Source organism: Cimex lectularius, unplaced genomic scaffold (assembly GCF_000648675.2).
Source record: "Cimex lectularius strain Harlan isolate CLEC.00 unplaced genomic scaffold, Clec_2.1 scaffold117, whole genome shotgun sequence".
NCBI classification, from domain to species: Eukaryota; Metazoa; Arthropoda; class Insecta; order Hemiptera; family Cimicidae; genus Cimex; species Cimex lectularius.
Genome location: NW_019392706.1, coordinates 668409 through 687153, shown reverse-complemented (window position 1 = coordinate 687153; position 18745 = coordinate 668409). Strand labels below are relative to the sequence as shown.

The following is an 18745-nucleotide window of genomic DNA, read 5'->3' as shown; positions in this document are numbered from 1 at the left end:
ATTTGAATATTTGTTCAATTTAAATTGACTAGTTTTGTTTATAGATTTTTTCCTCTGAAAAATACTGACACAAATTCTGGGGCGCCCCCTCTGAAATTAGTCGACAGGGCCATTCAATCGTAGAATGGTCAATAGACTTAAAATTATGAGATAATCCTCTAATTTAATTACCGATCATATTAGACGTTAAATCCGATAATATGCACAAAAACTATCAAACGTAATACAGAACGAATAAATTTAAATTCAACCGTAAGATCTCAGCCATGCTCGAAGAAATATTTTTTACAAAACTTAGAAGCGAAATACTTCCAGAAAATTATGGAAAAACACATCACATGCTGATTCGTTGACATTCTCGCCATAGTAGACATCAACACACATACTGACAGACCTGAACTCCAGATGTCTAAAAACAAATCAAATCAAAAATCTATTTAAAGGCAAAAACAGTCTACATTTGTCATAAAAGCGTCATAATAAGTTAAAATAAATATATACAATACATAAAAATTATAAATTTTCAATTTACATATTTCACAAATGACATCAATCGTAGTGCTCGAGCTCAAGAAGCAAGTTATGGCATTTTCTTTTAAAATTCTGCTTTGTTTATAATTTCAATTGGTTCACACATTTATAGTAAATTTTGGACAATGAGTATAAACTAGAATGCTCAAAAAGTGTAGTGTGGTGCTTGGGTAGAGCGATATAAGCTTTGGACAATATACTACTACAATATATAACTAACCATCCCTAACAATATGAGCAAGGATTGGGTGTTTTTTGTATGAGCTTAAAATGTGAACAATGAAACACATTAGGGTACCTACCTAAATACCTCGGTTTTTTAAGCTGGCATATGCCATCAATGCTTGTGCCTTAGAAAATCTTAAAAGGAGGTTACACTGACAAAAAAAATCCTCATATAGCCAAACAGCTATTAAAGCACTAGCATGTAAAAGAACCACAAAAACCACATCAAAATTAGTGAGTGAATGCATCCAAAATTTTCAAAACCTGGGGAAACAACAACCTGATGATATTTTCTGTACCAGGATACAAAGGAATTTTGGCTATTTGAGGGTCGATGGGGTACTAAATACTCTTGTTAACTGGATAAGCAAAGTAGAAAATACAAACAAATGTTAATCCTCATTTTTAGTAACGGATTTATTTAAAAACATGAAGATTATTCATTTTGTAAGCAAACATCTTTTCTCCATTTTAATCCAGTTGTCTTTAACCACAGAAAGACATCATATTGAACCTAATTTATGATATCGCAGAGGCAGGTGGTGTTTCTCAGTGCATGGTCTCCCAGGCTTTAGCCCAATTCTGAGACATTGGAAGTGCCAATAGACTTTTAGTGCCCGTCAGATCCTAAATGAGGTAAAAAGATGTTTTGGCAAGGCCCAAGGAAAGGGTTCCGTATTGAAGCAATGACTATATTTCTGTCCTCCATTAGCATCAAAATGTGCTGAGATCCACTACCAGGCCCCTTAATACAAATGATTTGTAATTGTTTGTGCGAAGTTGGCCTCACATCGTATGCCCCATTGAGACAATTTGCAGCAACAGCTCACCACCAGCAACTCAAGAAAATATTGTGCAGCGAACGTCTAGAAGAGAACACCAATTGGAATGCTGTTATGTTTACTGATGAGTCGTGTTTCTGTCTATATAGTGACAGCAGATGCCAAACAGAACAAGGGATGCTTATAATACCCCAGTTCGTGCCCTCTTCAGTACAATTTGGAGGAGGTGATGTAATGGTCTGGGCTGGGATTTACACTGGAGGAGGAACTGGATTCCATATTGTTGAAGGCAACCTCCCTGCAGTCCATTATGTCCAAGGTATTAATGAGGAATTCATCCTCTAGTCAGGGATCTCATTGGTAGGATTTTCGATTTCTGGATGATAATGTCAGACCTCATAGAGGCAGAGTTGTTCACTAATGTTTAGAAAACCTGGGATTTTCCCATCTGCCCCTTCCCCCATTGTCTCCAGACCTCAATCCCAGTGATCACATGTGGGATGCGTTGCAGGGAAGGCTTTTTGATCACCATCTGCAGCCAATTGACCTGCAACTACTGAGTGCAGCGTTGCAACATCTAAGGAGTGAAATTCCTCATGAAATTAGTGACAACCTTATTAACAGTATACCTAAAAGGTGCCCAAGGTTGTAGTGAACAAAAGACATTACACACGGTATTACTTGTTAAAAAAACTATTGTGTCCAATAAAAAAAATTTATGGAATTAAAATCTTTTTGTTATTTGTCAAAATCCCTTAATTACATTTTCCGTCATTAAAAAACATAATAATTTCTAATAAATTTTAATGCAATTGATAATAAAAAATATAATAAAAATTCTAGGGAAAGTAAATAATACAAAATCGGCAATATCCCTAATCATTTTGAGCAGTTTAGTAAAGGACTTTTTATTCTTCTGTATTTTCATGTTTCAAGTTTTATTTCATGCTATTATTTTTATGGTATCTGACTATTTATGTACTTAAGTAATAAGTAGTATTCAAATTTAAAAAAAAAATAAATTAATTAATTAAATTAAATAAAAAATTAAGAAAAATGTAACGTTATCAGTTGTCAGCTGGTATTGAAAACATCTGAATTCTGATGAGACATTGATAATAATACCTTCCCGTTGTATGTAATGACATAAAGTCTTAAAAAAATTAGTGTTTTTTTGTTTGTTACGTTTATACGTTAATAAATAAATTATATACTTGTATGTTATAAAAGGTGAGCCCATAACAAATTGAAGTTTGTTTACCTTCTTATAATTTGTTTATATTGAATTTCATTTTCATTATTTCAAAAGTTACTACTTCCTTTTATTACAAGTTTAAAACAATCGTCTCAGAATAGTTTCAATATGGAGCATAAGGGTAAAGTTATATAATTGGCATAATCACAAGTTATTATTGATTGTCTTGAATAAACAAGGGGAATTTTCAGGCGAAGGAGATGGTAGTGGACCGAGTGATTACAGTTTCTGTACACCGCCTTATCAACAGACTCCGGAACTTGTCCAGTTAAGCGGAAAGAGAAAGTCCAACCAGCTTCGTAAGTCAGCAAAGAGGCTAAAGTCTTCCTACCCAAAGCTAGATACGAATTTCATCAAGGTAGCCAGTTCTGCCAACAAGAAGCCGTTCCCAGACGTAGGTACAATGGATGAAAAAAAGTTTTCATTTTGTAGCAATACGGTGAGGAAAATTGACAGTCTCGATTCGTCTGACAAAATTGTTGAATCAGCTGTTAAAAATAATAACTATTCAGAAGTCTCTTACTTTGATTTCCATAAAGTTGATTTATTAAATTCCAATAAGGCGAAAAGTAGAAATCGAAAAACCCTTTTTCCTTGCACCTCATATGACGTTGACAAAACTGAAAATTCAACATCTGTGAGAACCTGCAACCCACTTTATTACAAGTCAAACGTAAAAAGTGTTGCGACTAGAACACTTGAAAGTAAAAAGCATTTAGATAAAAATGACCATATAAGAAAACCAAGTTTGGATTTTACTTTAAGTTCAGACAATTTAAAAGCCACAAAATGTAAAAACAAGTTAAAAACAACAAATGAGGGAAGTCGACAGATGGAACTAGAACAGTCCGTATTGGAGGCTACACCCCCGAGCGTTAAATCCAGGAAGATAAGATCAATGAAAAAACACATTTTTCAAGAATTAAAAACAGACCAGTTAAACGACAAAGTCCCAAGAGATGAGCATATGTTAAAAAACAATTTGACCAAATGGGAAACCACACCGACAAAAATATGTTCAAGTTCTTCAACTTTAGATTGTACTGTCTCTCATAGGACAAAATATTGTGCAAAAACAAGGCACATATCAAAGAAACGACTGGCGATAATTGCAGAAGATGACGCTGTGATACCACCTACGCCTCCAAAACAAAAAAAGTCAAAAGACTTAAAGAACATCTGTGCTCAGTGGAAAGACGTTTCACTATTCCAAGGAAGACAAAACGCTGAACAAGAAATAAGAACAAGAAGGAAGAAAAAAGTTGATAAAAATTCAATTTTATTAAATAATAAATCAAACATTTGCAAGGGGGATTCACCAGTCATAAAAAATGTAGAAGAATATAATGACAATATTCAAACTTCACAATCTGTTACTTTTGAGAGCCGTCTCATAGAGGATGTCAGTTCGTCGGAGAGTGAAATTGGTGGACAGTATGTGATTGAAACAGAAGAAACACCTGAAAAACCAAACTTGCACTTGGAAAAATTCCAGATAGAAAATTCACAAGAGTCTCTCTCTGCCTGCTCCTTTAAGCACAAACATAATACAATTGAAGATTTCAGTTCACCAGAAAGTGAAAATAAATATTTATATAATATTGAAGTGGAACGTACACCAGAAAGGCCTGTTTTTAATACGAAAGACTTTCAAATAGAAAACTCGCCAAAGGTTGAAGTACTGCTAAATCAAAAGAAAAATAATCCTTACATAGATCACAAAATTGAGGATTTAAGTTCACAGGAAAGTGAAAATAAATATCTATATACTATTGAAACAGAGAATACTCCTGAAAAACCTGTTTTTAATATGAAAAACTATCAGATAGAAAGTTCCCAAAACCTTGAAGAAGTACTGCTTCATCCAGAGGAACTTAACGGTTTCAATCATCAGAAGATTGAAGATTTAAGTTCGCCAGAAAGTGAAAATACATATTTATATAATATTGAAATGGCACATACTCCTGAAAGGCCAGTTTTTGGTATGAAAGACTTTCAAATAGAAAGTTCACCAAAAGTTGAAGTACTGCTAACTTCAAATAAAATTAATTCTCATAAAGATCAGAAAATTGAAGAGTTAAGTTCACAGGAAAGTGAAAATAATTATTCCTATAATATCGAATCAGAAGAAACACCTGAAAGGCCAGTTTATATTGGGAAAAACTTTCTGATAGAAAGTTCCCCAAAACAAGTAATGTTAAATCTAAAGAAAATCAATTCTTCCACATATCACAAAATTGAAGATTTAAGTTCACCAGAAAGTGTAATGAACAATCTTTATACAATAGAAACAGAAGAAACGCCTGAAAGGTCTTCTTTTAATTTGAACTACCCAAAGATTGAAAATTCGCCTTATCCCAGAGAAAAAATTTTGAATAAAAATAAACTTGAGATTTCTTATACGTTTGAAGATGATGATCAAATGATAGATGATCCCAGCTCGCCAGGAAGCAAAACCGAACAGCGTTACGTAATTGAAACAGAAGAATCGCCCACAAAGAGTATTAACATGAAAGACTTTGAAATAGAAGATTCACAGACACCCGATGAAGCTTTACTTTCTGGATCTTTCATGCCTGCATCTCAAGTCATCGACATGCTCCCTGATTATTTTATGAAAAATATGAAGATCGAGTCTTCACATTCTTTAAGTCAATTTAAACATCCAAAAGAAAAGGAAGAAAGAAAAATTCAACATAAATCTGATCCTGTTGTAATAAGTTCAAGTCAGAGATCTGTAATAAACCCGAAAAGAAATCTTTTTGCAAAAGAAAAAAGTGATTTAAATATCATACAGACTGAAGATGAAGCCATCCCTAAAAAACTTCAGCCTCCTGAGGTTGGATCATCACACGATAAAATAGACAATGAAAACCATATTGTCGAAAATAAGTACACTCCAAACTTTAAGAAAAAGCCCAAATCAGGTCTTTTATTGAAAAAAGCTTACAAGGTGGCTTCAAAAATTCGCAAAAGTCATAATCTTTTTACACACGAAGTTAAATCCGGTTTAAGATCTCTATCAGACAAGCAGACCTCACTTTTAGAACTGATAAGCAGTCATTCTGATGATAATGTGTACTATTTAGTCTGTAAGCCAGTTCATAATACGTTTGATTCATTGAAAGTGAAAAAAGTAATAATTGTGGCGAACGATATTTCTACAAAAACGTTAAACATGAAATACGTTATTGTACATTTTCCAGTGACTGTCTTGTGGTCTCCTGCACTTAACTATGTGTTGGCTCTAGTAGGCAATAAAATTAATTTGGTGGAAAATGTAAATTTTGATAAAAGAGTGAACAGAATCTCATCCATTAATGTTAATAATTTTGCAATTAACAATCTTGGTAAAAAAATGGTTCGTACATTACAATCCAATGGGAACAATTCTGTTTTTGATCTAGCAATTGGCCAATTGCTGATGCCAGAGCTTGCTTTGAATTTAATAGTTATTCATTTATTCTACATTGAACAAGATTCTTACATCCTAGGTTTAGATGCAGAGGAACAGTTTTGTCTCCTGTGCTTTTCTGGTCAGGATTCGGAGAAAATTAAATCCAAAAAGAGCCTGTACGATGGCAGTACTATCGTTACAAAAGGATTTTGCTTTATTGGTGCTTCTGTGGATAATATGATTAGGTCTCTTTTAGAATTTGCAACGGGAAGAGAAGTGAAAACAGACCAGTTTTTCATATTAGCCCCAGCTGTTGAAAACTGGGAGGTCAAGTCGACAACCAGGCCTTTGGTCAAGTGGAAATCTACCACACAAATTGAGACTGTTGTTAAAGAAAATAACCCAGAAAAAAGGTACAAAATCATTGTTCCATCTGTTATATATAATGAGGGTGAATTCTTCATCTGTGATAACTCTTATGGTACAAAATACAGGGTAAAACATTTAAAAAAAGAGGAACCATTTGTTCAAACAAATGTCAGAGTTTTGGATGGAGTGTTTTATAGAAATGGAACTTTCCTTGTTGATCAATTTACTAAAGTGATTTACTTATGACTGTATATTCAGTCATACTGTTATTATATGTGACTTAATAAATGGAGTTGAATAAATCAATAAAATTTTATATTTTTTAGGCTTAAATTATTTTATAAACATCTATTATCTAACATTAATTATAAACGATACTATTAGACATTTTATATACTTCTCAGCAATTTAAGAAATGTCATGAAATCAGCATTCTCTACCACATTATCTTAACACTAGAAAAAATAAGTGAAGAAAAAATGTCATTTTGTGGCAGGTCTTCTCTCCTAGGTCCTTATCAGCCTCTTCGAAGTAACACATCCTTCTAGGCATAGAACTTTGCAACAGTCCTAGTACTTTTTGTAACAAACTGACCTCTACATAGTTGTTTGCTCTACGATTATTTACTTTTTTTCTAATAGATTTAAATACGTCGTCATGGTAATTGTTCTTCTAGATTTTTGCTTAATGATGTTCCTCAAGGTTCAGTCATTAGGCCATTGTTATTTTCACTCTACCTAAAGAATATATCTTCCTTGCTTTCTCGTTCCAAACATCTTTATGCAGATGATTTTCAGTTTTACATACATTGTAAACCACCTAGTTGCAGTCTTATTTTTATACAATTAATGGTGGAATTGTCAACAATCTACAATGGGCTAATGCTAACCATCTTCAATATATTCTCGCAACTTGGGACTCCACCTGGACAAATGACTTAATTGGAATCTACACACAAGACTAAAACAAAACGAACTAAACAGACATTACAAACTGTTATCACCATTACTCAACAGATGGTTCAAACTTCTACTTAATTACACAAGATTAATATACATCATGGTTCTCAAACCTATGTGGCCTTATTGCATGGAACCTTGGGGTCAGCCAAGCATTCTAACTCCCAACGCATCCAAAGATGCCAATCAAAAGTCCTAAGAAAAATTGCTAACCCTTCTTATTAGGTATTAAACCTCACTAAACACTGAGACCTTAATATTCCCGTTGTTCCAGAAGTAGCAAAAGCCTAATACAAAAAATTCCTTCCCACACGTCCCATTGCCCAGGCCCGTCAGCTCAGTCCCACTACCATACATCCATCATCCCTGTCAACTGAAACACTGTTGGCCACATGTTGCTGTAGTGTAGTGATGAAGAAAAATTGAAAAAGTGGTAATTGTTTATTTATTCTAAAGGAGGCTCCCCACTGAGTGATTTCTCCTCACATGTTTTTAATGTCAATTTTGTTCTTACAGCATTTTTACCATTGTAATTGTTTTACAGATATAACAATCAATACAAAACACCAACAAAAAAAAGGGCCAAATGAAAAACTTACAGACCTATTGTCAGCTGTATACCAGGAGGACTTGTGTTAAGAGAAACCAACAAATGTTAACACTCGATATGAGGGATTAAGGAGGTCTGAGGACATCATTGTTTAAGGCACATCTGTTAAGTGGTAATGTTGGTGTTGGGCTAAATAGGAAAATCAGTGGTATAAATGATATACAGGATGGGACTGAGAATACTTCCTTGTGGGGTGCCAGCTGGTATTGATCTGATATCTGAGTTGGTGTACATCATTCTCCAGGATAATGTAATAAGGAGTGTTATAATTTTGTTGGTAATAACATGTTTAGTGCCTGGAAGTTTTGGTGGCCCTGATAAGGGTCAGTGTTGTGTGTGTGTATGCACGCGCGTGCATGTGTGTAGAGCCGATGGTTGAGGTCCGGGGCAGTGTTCAGATATAGTGAGTCCATTGACTCGGTAGCGGAAGAAGAGAGTCGTGCAGCAGGTAGCCAAGTCGGCTGTCAAGAAGGTGAGAACGAGGCTGTTGTTGCGAGAGTCCTTGCTGTGTTGGTTTGCTGTGTACAGCGAGAGTTCATTGAGAAGATGAGTCTCAAGTCAGTGGGGCAGTGACCCCCCCCCTGCTTATGTATGGAATTGTTCCTAACTGATTAGCTGCAGAGCGGAGAGCGGGGTCATTCCTGAATTGGTGATGAAACCTAGTGGATTCCATCATAACTGAGGGTGGTCACCACACCATGGTTCAGGTTCTTTCATGCACATTTTGACTTACTGTACAAAATGCCTGTCTAAAATGACAATTGCACAAAATATGCTTAATTATGTTTGGTATGGTCAATGCGTTAACTTGTTCATGTTACAGTCTAGTAACATTTATTCCAAATTATTACATTCAATTTAAAAAAAAATATTATTCATCAATTTGTTCATCTGGAATTTGGCACACATTGTGTCCAAACTTGACCACCAAAATTTAGTCACTAACCAGTATTGTTCCGTTTGAGTAGAGCTGAACCTGTCAACTGATTCCTTTTCCTAATTGCTCATTTCTTATTTTATCTTTAAATTTTACACCTACCATACTCCATTGCTTACCAACTCTTAGCTCTTCCTTATCATTCTTCGTTACGGATCAGGTCTGCATATGATATATCAAGCATGCAATTATTGAATTATATATTTTTTTGACTTGGCCAACTTGAATATATTCCTAAGGACCCTATAATTTTTCTATGTTATTGAGATTCTTCTAAGAAGACTTGTTCCTAGATCAAATGTCCTAAGTATGCCACCTCGTCAACCTGTTCAATTGGTAGATTGTTGATAATCAAACTTGTCTGTTGAGGTCACCAAGTACATATCGCAGAGGCCGATGGTGTTTCTCTGAGCATGGTCTCCCGGGCTTTATCCTGATTCTGTTAGCCTGGTAGTGCCAATAGGAGGCCTAGTAGTAGATCTCAACGATGCTTAGGGAAGACAGAAATATTGTCATTACTTCAAGATGAAACCTTTGCCTTAGTGCCTGCCAGATTCTAAATGAAGTACAAAATGTTTAGGCAAGGACTTATCAACACAAACGATTCGTAAAAGTTGGCATCACACTGTATGCCCCTTTGAGACGACCTTCAGCAAAGCCTGCCACTAGCAAGTCAGGAGAATATGGTGCACCGAACACATAGAAGAGAACACTAATTGGTTATTGTTATGTTTTCTGATGAGTCGCGTTTCTGTCTGTGAGTTCCAGTTTCTTCTGTTATCACTATACAGATAGAAACGCAACTCATCAGAAAACATAACAGCATTCCAACTGGTGTCCTCTTCTCTCGGTGCACCATATTCTCCTCACTTGCTGCAGGTCCTCTTAATAGACTGGTGTCAAAGAGCCGGATGATGCTGCAAGTACCTTTGTTGCTTTAGCTAACTTTAGCTAATGCTTGCGGCTTGCTCCGATAGTGAGGTTGTTTGAGATCTTGTTGACGATTCTGCTTTAAGCAGGCTGAGCCCCTACTTATACAGAAGTGCTGCAAGCTGATTGAATAACTAAAAAGTTAGCCACAGCAGTCCAGTTTACCACTTTGGCAAACACAGCTAGACAGGGTAAAACATAGAGGAATGATAGGGTTATATACCTGTCACTGACATTTAAAAAAAAATGTGCAAAAAACACCTAAACAACATGGGTATATCCAACGATGACCCCGTACGTTATGCTATGACGAGGAAAAAACTGCCACCCATATATTCGAGTGAGATCAACCGCTCAGTATCTCTCCTAATAACCTAGGGTACCAAGAATTGTAGCTAACTACTACGTCTTAAAAGAAAAATCGTGTCAATTGAATTGAACTAAGGAACTAGAAATAGTACAATAAACCAAAAGGCGCAAAATAGTATCATCATCTCCATCTTTGAATTTCACTAAACTAGCATAAGGCAACCAGATTAAATTGCTAAGAACAACTCTCGGCTAATAACGCAAATCCTTTACATCAGATAAAGGGAACAGAAAAGAAATTACGTCCAACAGTCGTTATCGCGACTCATGCTAATTACATTATGTATTGTGATTACTTTCTAGTGTTATAAGGTTACGACTTGGAAACGATCGTTGCCCGTTTCGAACGGTTTATTTAGCCCATTATGCACAGGGCGATTTTGCAAATGGAGGAATGACGTCTGAGTCATTTTCCTACAAGCCATTAGACATCCAGTGATGGTACCGCGGAACCGGTTTCATCACTTTTTTCCTTTCCAGGGTCCGAGTGTCTCTGGGGTCTGACCATTTGCAGTTTCAATATAACAGTTGGTAAACATAAGGTTTAAATAGTCCCAAACCGGTCTACTTAGGAAAATCCCCTTCAAATTCATATAATTAAAATTGGTCTGTTTGCTTTATAAAGGGTTGTTCAACAATTAATGACACATGTCCAAATTTTTTTGTTGGCTTAATTATGGCAGACATAGTTCATCCTATATGTTACAAAATATAAATGAACACGGGCCACACTATAACAAATAAAAGTTAGAGATGTCGAAATGAAATAGAGGATCTATTGTGTTTCGTCACACAATATTTTTTAATGGCCTGTGACACGTACATTGCCATAATCCATTCTTTGCCGGTCAGCAATGTTACCTCGACCCCTGTCACTTGTCTTGTAAGACTTGCAAAACGCTTGACGTGTAGACTTTGGCCATGTGGTAATTCGGATAAACGTTAAAATGAATAATTTCGTAGAGACGATTCTTAACAAGCCTATTCCCGTGCCCGAGACACAATTAGAGACCCGATAGCATTCTTTTCTTGTGAACTGTGCAACGAAAATTCATCTTCAGTTTTAACCTTCTGACTTTTAATTGTTCATTGTCTTGTTGTTGCACCTAAAGGTATTTATTTGCTCAATTACAGACGATTCCCTTAAAATGACAGTGATGAACAAGCAGGCCAACTGGCCAAAGGGATCTGTAAGGCCATATGCCCTCAATCTAAACTGCGCAAAAATGAATAGGAATATTTCTAATTTATTCTTAATAACCCTCTCTGCAAACCTGTTCTAACAGTTCCATCCCGCCAAGACCACTTGCTTAGTTTAGAAGAACCATTAAGAATAATTATAAATTAAATCTATATATGTGGCTACCGTCCCGTTTGTCTGAACCAAAATCCCCTTCCTGAGGCAGATTACGTCGCATATTTGGAACTTTTAGGTAAAAGGTCAGCCTGGAATCCACGTTCGCGAGTTAAAATGACGAACTGTAGATACAAGACTCTTCACTTAGAATTACGTTACTGGCCTATATGGTATAGTAATGAGGATACTAGGAAACGGGGTTTGTGCCCCCCAGGCACTGCAGCCTTCTGGCTTATTTTACCTAACTAGTTCCTTAGTTCAGTGCAATAGACTCAATCCTTCTTTTTAGAAGTATCAGCTCATGGACTGTCGCTGCTACAATTCCATTCTCTAGTTTTTTGTGTATGGTAGGTTAAATCTCCATTCGAATATGAATGTGTGGCGGTTTCCTCCTCCTCATTGCATAATCTGCAGATGGGATCATCGTTATGTAGATGCCAGTGCCCGGTTGTGTTACTCAAATGCCAGTGACCGGTTAATAGTCCTATCACTCCTCTGAGTGTAGCCCTCTCTAACGGCAACAGTTTGCAAGTCTTGATGAGGGTTGTTTTAACATAAATTTATTGTGTATAGCGCCGCTATAGTTTATCCACTTCTCCTTTTGTTTAGTTTGGATCCATTGTGCGATGGAGGATTCTATATTCGTTTTTGTTATCCCAAGTATAAGTTCGGGGGCTATGTATGGTCTTGCAGGTCCTACAATGGCCAGTCTGTTTTCTCATTACCCAAAATTCCTCTGTGCCCTGGCACCCAAGATATCATCAGGTTGTTGTGTTTCTTCAGGCTTTGGAGATTTTGGATGCATTCACTGATATTACTGGCCTAACTTCTTGATACTTCAAATTTCACCCCAAATTACCTCTCCTAATGCCCCTAGGATCCATCCTTGGACAGATGGGTTCATGTTATGCAGTCATAGCTCCTGGTTAGTCACCTTGGTCTTATGTTGTTTCCTTGCATCGTCTTATTGCATGAATTGTTGCGGGTGTAGATTAATATAATATATTACAAACCTTACAACCTTACAAAACAGATCTCTTGAGGGATTTCTTCATGAGGATGTTCACTTCCTGGGCACGACACGTTCCAATAGAGTGGAACAAAATCGGTCACATTGCTACAATTTGCACATCATTTGAGAAGAAAAGAAAAAAGAAAGAAAATACTTTCGCCTTGTCGAAAGTGACTCGGCTGGCCATTGTTTATTTGTTCCGAGATCTTAATAGAAGTCCCTCGACGTGTGGCATTTTGCCCGTTCTTTCTCTTTTTCCGTTTCGATATTCTACTCGTGGAAGGCGTGCCTTTTCTCTGCACTCGACGCGCTTAGAAATCATCCTCCTGACAACAACTGTCAAAGTGAAACTCAAAGAAAATGAAGGGGAAAATAAACAATCAACAAATACAGTTTCATATATTCGGTCTTAAGTAATACGCCATTGTGTGAGCAGAGGCAGCTCCCCACGCACAAAGTTAAGCCTGCAGCAAGAAACACGCTACAATTCCCACAGATATAAGGGGTTAACGTAATAATAATAATAAAATTAACTATTAATTAATGAGAACTTATTTCATATCGTAGGAGGAGCAATCATAGATTACTGGTAAGTTAAAAGTGGCAAAATCGCACGTTAAGGAAGAATAGTCTGCAATACGGTGATTCACGTCCGCAGGACAATTCTCTGAACGGTGACAAAACGTTTTCTTTTTTTTTCTTGTACGTCCGGCCAAGAACCGATTTCAGCCCATACGCATCCCATCACACCTGGATCCGCCTATTATCGCGTAAATGGTAACATAATGGGTCGACGGTCCTAAGAGCATTCCTATGATTTTTCTTTCTAGCATTATATATTTCTAGCGATTACCACGCTGGGCAGAAGGGCATCGAGGAGTTTGATCAATTGATCAAGTAAGGTTCGACGAGGTTCTGCCTTGAATCCTTTTGCGCCATGCCAAACTGCCCAAAACGTAGATCCATCACTGAATGGGTTAAGAATAAGTTTTCGGTTCAATGGTAGGAAAGATATAAGAAAAGTTCATTAAACTTTGATAAATTGTATGCCACAAACAAAGAAAAAAATTAAGATGGCGCGAAATCAGGGTTATAAGCACTTCGAGGCAAGATCTTGAATCATTTCATTCGCCTACGTACTAGGCCGTTGTCTTTTTCCATTTGCTCTCATCATAATGAGGCCATTTTAAAGATTTTTTTAATCCTTTTTCTTATTTTCTCTTTCTGGTCCTTATTTCTCACTATTAGCGTCACCCCTCCATAGCCCTCTGATTTGACCAAAGAAATAAGTAAATCAGATCCCACACTTTTTTCATTTTTGACCATTTCCCCGTACGTACAGGATACCATAAATTAAGGAGTGACAGGAAAAAAGCAGTGAGATGGAACGTGAGGGAAATAAGCAGGGCGAGGCAATAGCCTATGGTTAGTGCTTACGCAAACGTCGAGTTGAAACTAAGAAGAAAGTCTGATATTTAAAAAATAAAGATAAATGAAAGTTTAAGTTAGTTTAGCAGGTGAATGGATGGGTTTCTGCGGGGTCTTATCGGTCTGGAAAATGTCCAGCTGGGCTCTATGGAAGGTTTCGACGTTTTACGAAAAGTTCGTGGATTTGGGTGATCGATAAAGCTCTGAACGTAATTTTTTATAGAAAACGTTTCTGCGTAATGTAAAATAAGGGAAAATTCTAATACAGAAAGAGGAGAGGCTTCTTTTAAGGATTAAGTACATCTGTCTTCCACAAAACTTCCATTTAAACTCATTTCGACTGTTTGACCAGAGCTTCCTTTTTACGAACCATGGAGACTAAAAACTTTCTTTTATTACCCACTTTTAACCAAAATCGGTTGCCCTTTAAGTTTCGGATCAGATTTTGACTCGGTGTTCGACTTTGCCCTCTGACACTTCATGAACGATCTAATCTTGACTTAATTGAAGGAACCAATTAAATTTTATGATTTTGAAGTCCCATCGATGGCGGATAATCCGTGATTTGTAGCCTGTTAATCTTAGTTGAAACTCTCTAGTAATACAGCACCTTCTGTCCCAGTATCATCTCAAAGGTCCAAGCTATGAAAAGCCTGATCGAAAACGTTCAAATGTTTAAAGGTCAAGTTATTATATTATTCTTTATTTATGTGTTTAGTGATAAGATTTTGAAGGTTTAGAATTTAGTGAATTTTTTCATGATATAACAAGAGGCTTAATGGATTATTATTGTCATTGTAGTCTAGTTTTTCTTCCGTTGGTTTCGTTTCAATGCCTTTGTCTCCACCTTTTACGTTGAGATTCTTCTTTTGACCCACTAGAACAGCGTATTATCTCGATTTCCTGATTATTATCTATTAAGACGGGAAATACGATAAGATTTTTCCTTTAATGAAGAAGGATTGGAGAAGAGTAAGTTGACAACATTCATAAGACTTCGGCAAAGCCAGAAGGCCGTCCGGTACGAATTTTATCTCCAAAAATAATTTTTTATTGTATCGAAACCAGACAAACCACCTTGCTCTTCACCTACCATTAAAACACATCAGGGTCGTGCGGTGTACATATTTTCTGGCCGGCCACAGTCACGGTCCGTCGACAGTGCCTTACGGCGCTTAAAAACGAGCGCGTCCAATCCTCCAAAGCAACTTTACAGAAGCCTCCAAGCCTCTTCCCTCCAAGCCCTGTGCATTACGATCCAACACGCCACCACATTCTTACTGTCCGGTATGCACATATGAAATAGAAAACGACTCTAATCGTTGAAGGAAATCTTTTAAAAATGGTGGCTTACTATATAAAAACGATTAGGCATTGGTCGATATTGATCATTGTGGAATGCCTATCCTACCTGTGCTAATGTATCACATGCGTTTCGAAATCTCGTCATCTTCAGTGAGGAAGAGTAGACTCATTAAGAGAACCATTGCTAGTACAAAATGTGTTCACCAACCTCAGGCCAACATGCACCATCAATTATTGTATATAACATCATGCAGCCAGCTTAATCTATCTTGCATTTACTCTGCTCTCACAGCGCTCTGTGGAAATCATACAGACCTGTTATTACATTTATCGGGAGTGGTTCTGCAGGTTTCACTCTTGAAACTTCATTTATAACGCTTTCTTTGATCTTAACCTTTTGTGTTTTTTTTAGGTATGCAGGATGCAGGCTTTCGCCTCGCCCTGTTTATTTCCCTGAAGTTGCGTTAGCTTACTGCGGTTTTTTCTGTCAATTTTTAATCGTTGGTTTTTGTGAAAGTTTGTCGATGAGAGCACCACTAGGCACCCGGCACCGGTTCTTGCCTCGCCCTGCATATTTCCCTGATATAGCACCATCTCACTACGGTCTTTTCCCCGTAAATTGTTAATTTTCTATTATTTTTAAGGATTGTTGCATAGAGCACTAGATGACAGGCACCATCTCACTACGGTCTTTTCCCCGTAAATTGTTAATTTTCTATTATTTTTAAGGATTGTTGCATAGAGCACTAGATGACAGGCACCAGCTTTCCTCTTAGTTTTATCTCAACGTTTGGCGTAAACACTAACAAGGATGCACATTTGTGCCTCGCCCTACTTATTTCCCTCACGTCGCGTTATCCTACTGCCATGTTTCGCTCGAGATCAATTTCTTAATTATTTGAAACAACAGGCTTTCGGCTTAGTTTCATCTAAACGTAAGACATGACAAAGATACAGGATCTTGCGTCTCCCTGCTTATTACCCTGACGTCGTGCTATCTGACTGCGGTTTTTTCCTGCTAAACATTATTTTTTATTTTCGTGAAGGACTGTTTTATGGAGCACAGTTGCTTTCTTCTTAGTTTCATCTCGACATTTACCATAAGCCGTAACGATGATGCAGGTTTTGCCTCACCCAGCTTCTTTCCCTAACGTCGCGTCATATCATTCCGGTCTTTCCTTTTTTGGTACATTAACATAGTCCGTTTGAACGTGATCAAGAAGAGTTAAATGAGTACCTGGAGTCATCGCATGCTTCGAAACTGGACGAAATCCAGTGTTTACATTTATTTATACCGACGTGTCAAAATTGATGGTAGAACAACAAAAACTAAGGATGTTTTTAGTTGGTAGGGGTATATTCTGCGTTCCAACTTCTGAAAAGATCGTCTAAATTAGATTATGATAGAATAAAAGGTAGGGGATTAAAATATCTCCCTGTAGAACTCTCAGACTACGGTTAAGACTGCACGATCCGTATGTTATATTAAACGATTAAACTTTATTAAAAGGCGTCAAATTTTCGCTTTGTATCTCTTGATTATACAGGATTAAAGATTTGCGTTTGAAAATCGGGCTTGTAATTTATTAAAATACGAAAGCGGACAGTGGCGCATTAAATTTTAAAATACACTGATAATTTTCAGGATGCGAATCTCGTCGGTTGTTTATTTGTAAACGATGGCGTTTCGGGTATCATCAATGGACGTCGGCCGTTTGAAAACCGAACACGAACCTGGTTCGAAACGAATTTCTAATCGATTGGCTGAATAATTAACACGCACTTCCATGGGCTGATGATACTGAAGGTTCTCTTGTCAAAAATTTTGTTGAGTCTCGTCGATTTGTAATGGAGAAGTGTGCCAAATGGGACAAATCGCGATCAAATATTCATCCTAAGAACAAAATCGAATAAAACGTACAAATCTCGAGTGTGTCCGATTGTGACCTTAAGGCCAAGACCTTGGTTTTCGTGTAGCCTTAACGGTCGAATTCAGCCGGCAGTCGACTCTTAGACATGCACTCTTCCTCCACGAGCTCATTAACTCCTAGAACCAGAGTGGTGTACACAAACCGGACGAGTCGGAAAACCCGTTTCCTTTGCTGAAACAACCAAACTCTTTTAACTTCGTCCAAACCAATTAATTTCAAAAGAAAACTAACTAGCCCTAAGCCAAAAAGTGTAATTCAACATATGTTTATCAAAAATCTTTTTTTTTTTTTTTAAATAAAAATGAATACAGACATTTAATTTAATTTAATGTTATTTTTTATGTTATTATATAAAATGTAAAATAAAATGTTCCGAGAAGGCTCATAAGGCTACGAGCGTGTGACCTAGTGAACAGACAATGGGTTAAAACCTAGACTTGTCAGTAATAGATGATAGTTGGTTTACCAACTGGACACTGCAGATTTCTTGTACGAACTAGTCTGCCATTGCTGTAATTCTTTGTAACCGGGTCCTCTATGTACCTTAAGTTTGTCTTGATTGAGCAGTTGCTTCAGAAGCAGCGGAACATGACTATGATTTCTGATCACTATGGAATAGCAAACTACCAAAAACATAGATCATGAAACAAGGTTAAAAATAAATCCACGGTTCTATGGGAATGCACATCAGGACATGCGTTCCCGATTTACTCATCGTCAACAAGACAAGAGGATCTTTAACGTCCGCACCTGGCCTATTTGGCCTTATCGGACGCTTTGATTCTCAAGATGAGAGCTGACGCACTTCTGCATACGACGGAAAAGTGTTACCGCCGCAGCATTGGTGTAGTGGTGTCCCGGCCCCTAAGGGTCAGTAGCCACGCTCTCCGCTTGTCCACTCCGAATGGTCGGGCCCGCATTGTGCGTCGGGTCGTACGCCGCACGCGAGGGGCTAACGGGCCGAAATACATCAGCCCGTCCCCCCCCTCGCGTACTCCTTAGATAGAGAAGGCGACTCTATCTCTCTGAGTGTAGAGGCTCCCCTAGCGTAGAAACTTTCGGGAACGCCCCGACAGCGGTTTCGGATTATAAAGTGGGATTGCTACCCACCCCCTAGATGAGTACTGCCTACGGACAAAGGTCTCTTATCGATCTCAGCCTACACCTGCTGCACGTAATCGAGGGACGCCTTAGGTCTAGCCTAGGTGGTCCGATCCTTCGCTTCCCCAAGGGTACCACGCCGGTCATACGCACAACAATGCAAAGCATACTCGTCAGAAACTGCCGATACCACTACCCTTTTCCAATCGCTTACTCACGCATTCGAGGGACTGTAGCATGATCATGA

At 37.5% G+C, this 18745-nt stretch overlaps 1 protein-coding gene across 1 annotated transcript; it reads left to right on the top strand.

Annotated features, from left to right (window-relative positions):
* Positions 1-2673: 2673 nt before the first annotated feature.
* Positions 2674-6884, top strand: LOC106666652. The gene is made up of 3 exons (XM_014393991.2): positions 2674-2768; positions 2848-2914; positions 2985-6884. Exons 2-3 carry the CDS (start codon positions 2902-2904, stop codon positions 6803-6805), a joined length of 3834 nt encoding a protein of 1277 aa, XP_014249477.1. The 5' UTR covers positions 2674-2768; positions 2848-2901; the 3' UTR covers positions 6806-6884.
* Positions 6885-18745: the final 11861 nt, after the last annotated feature.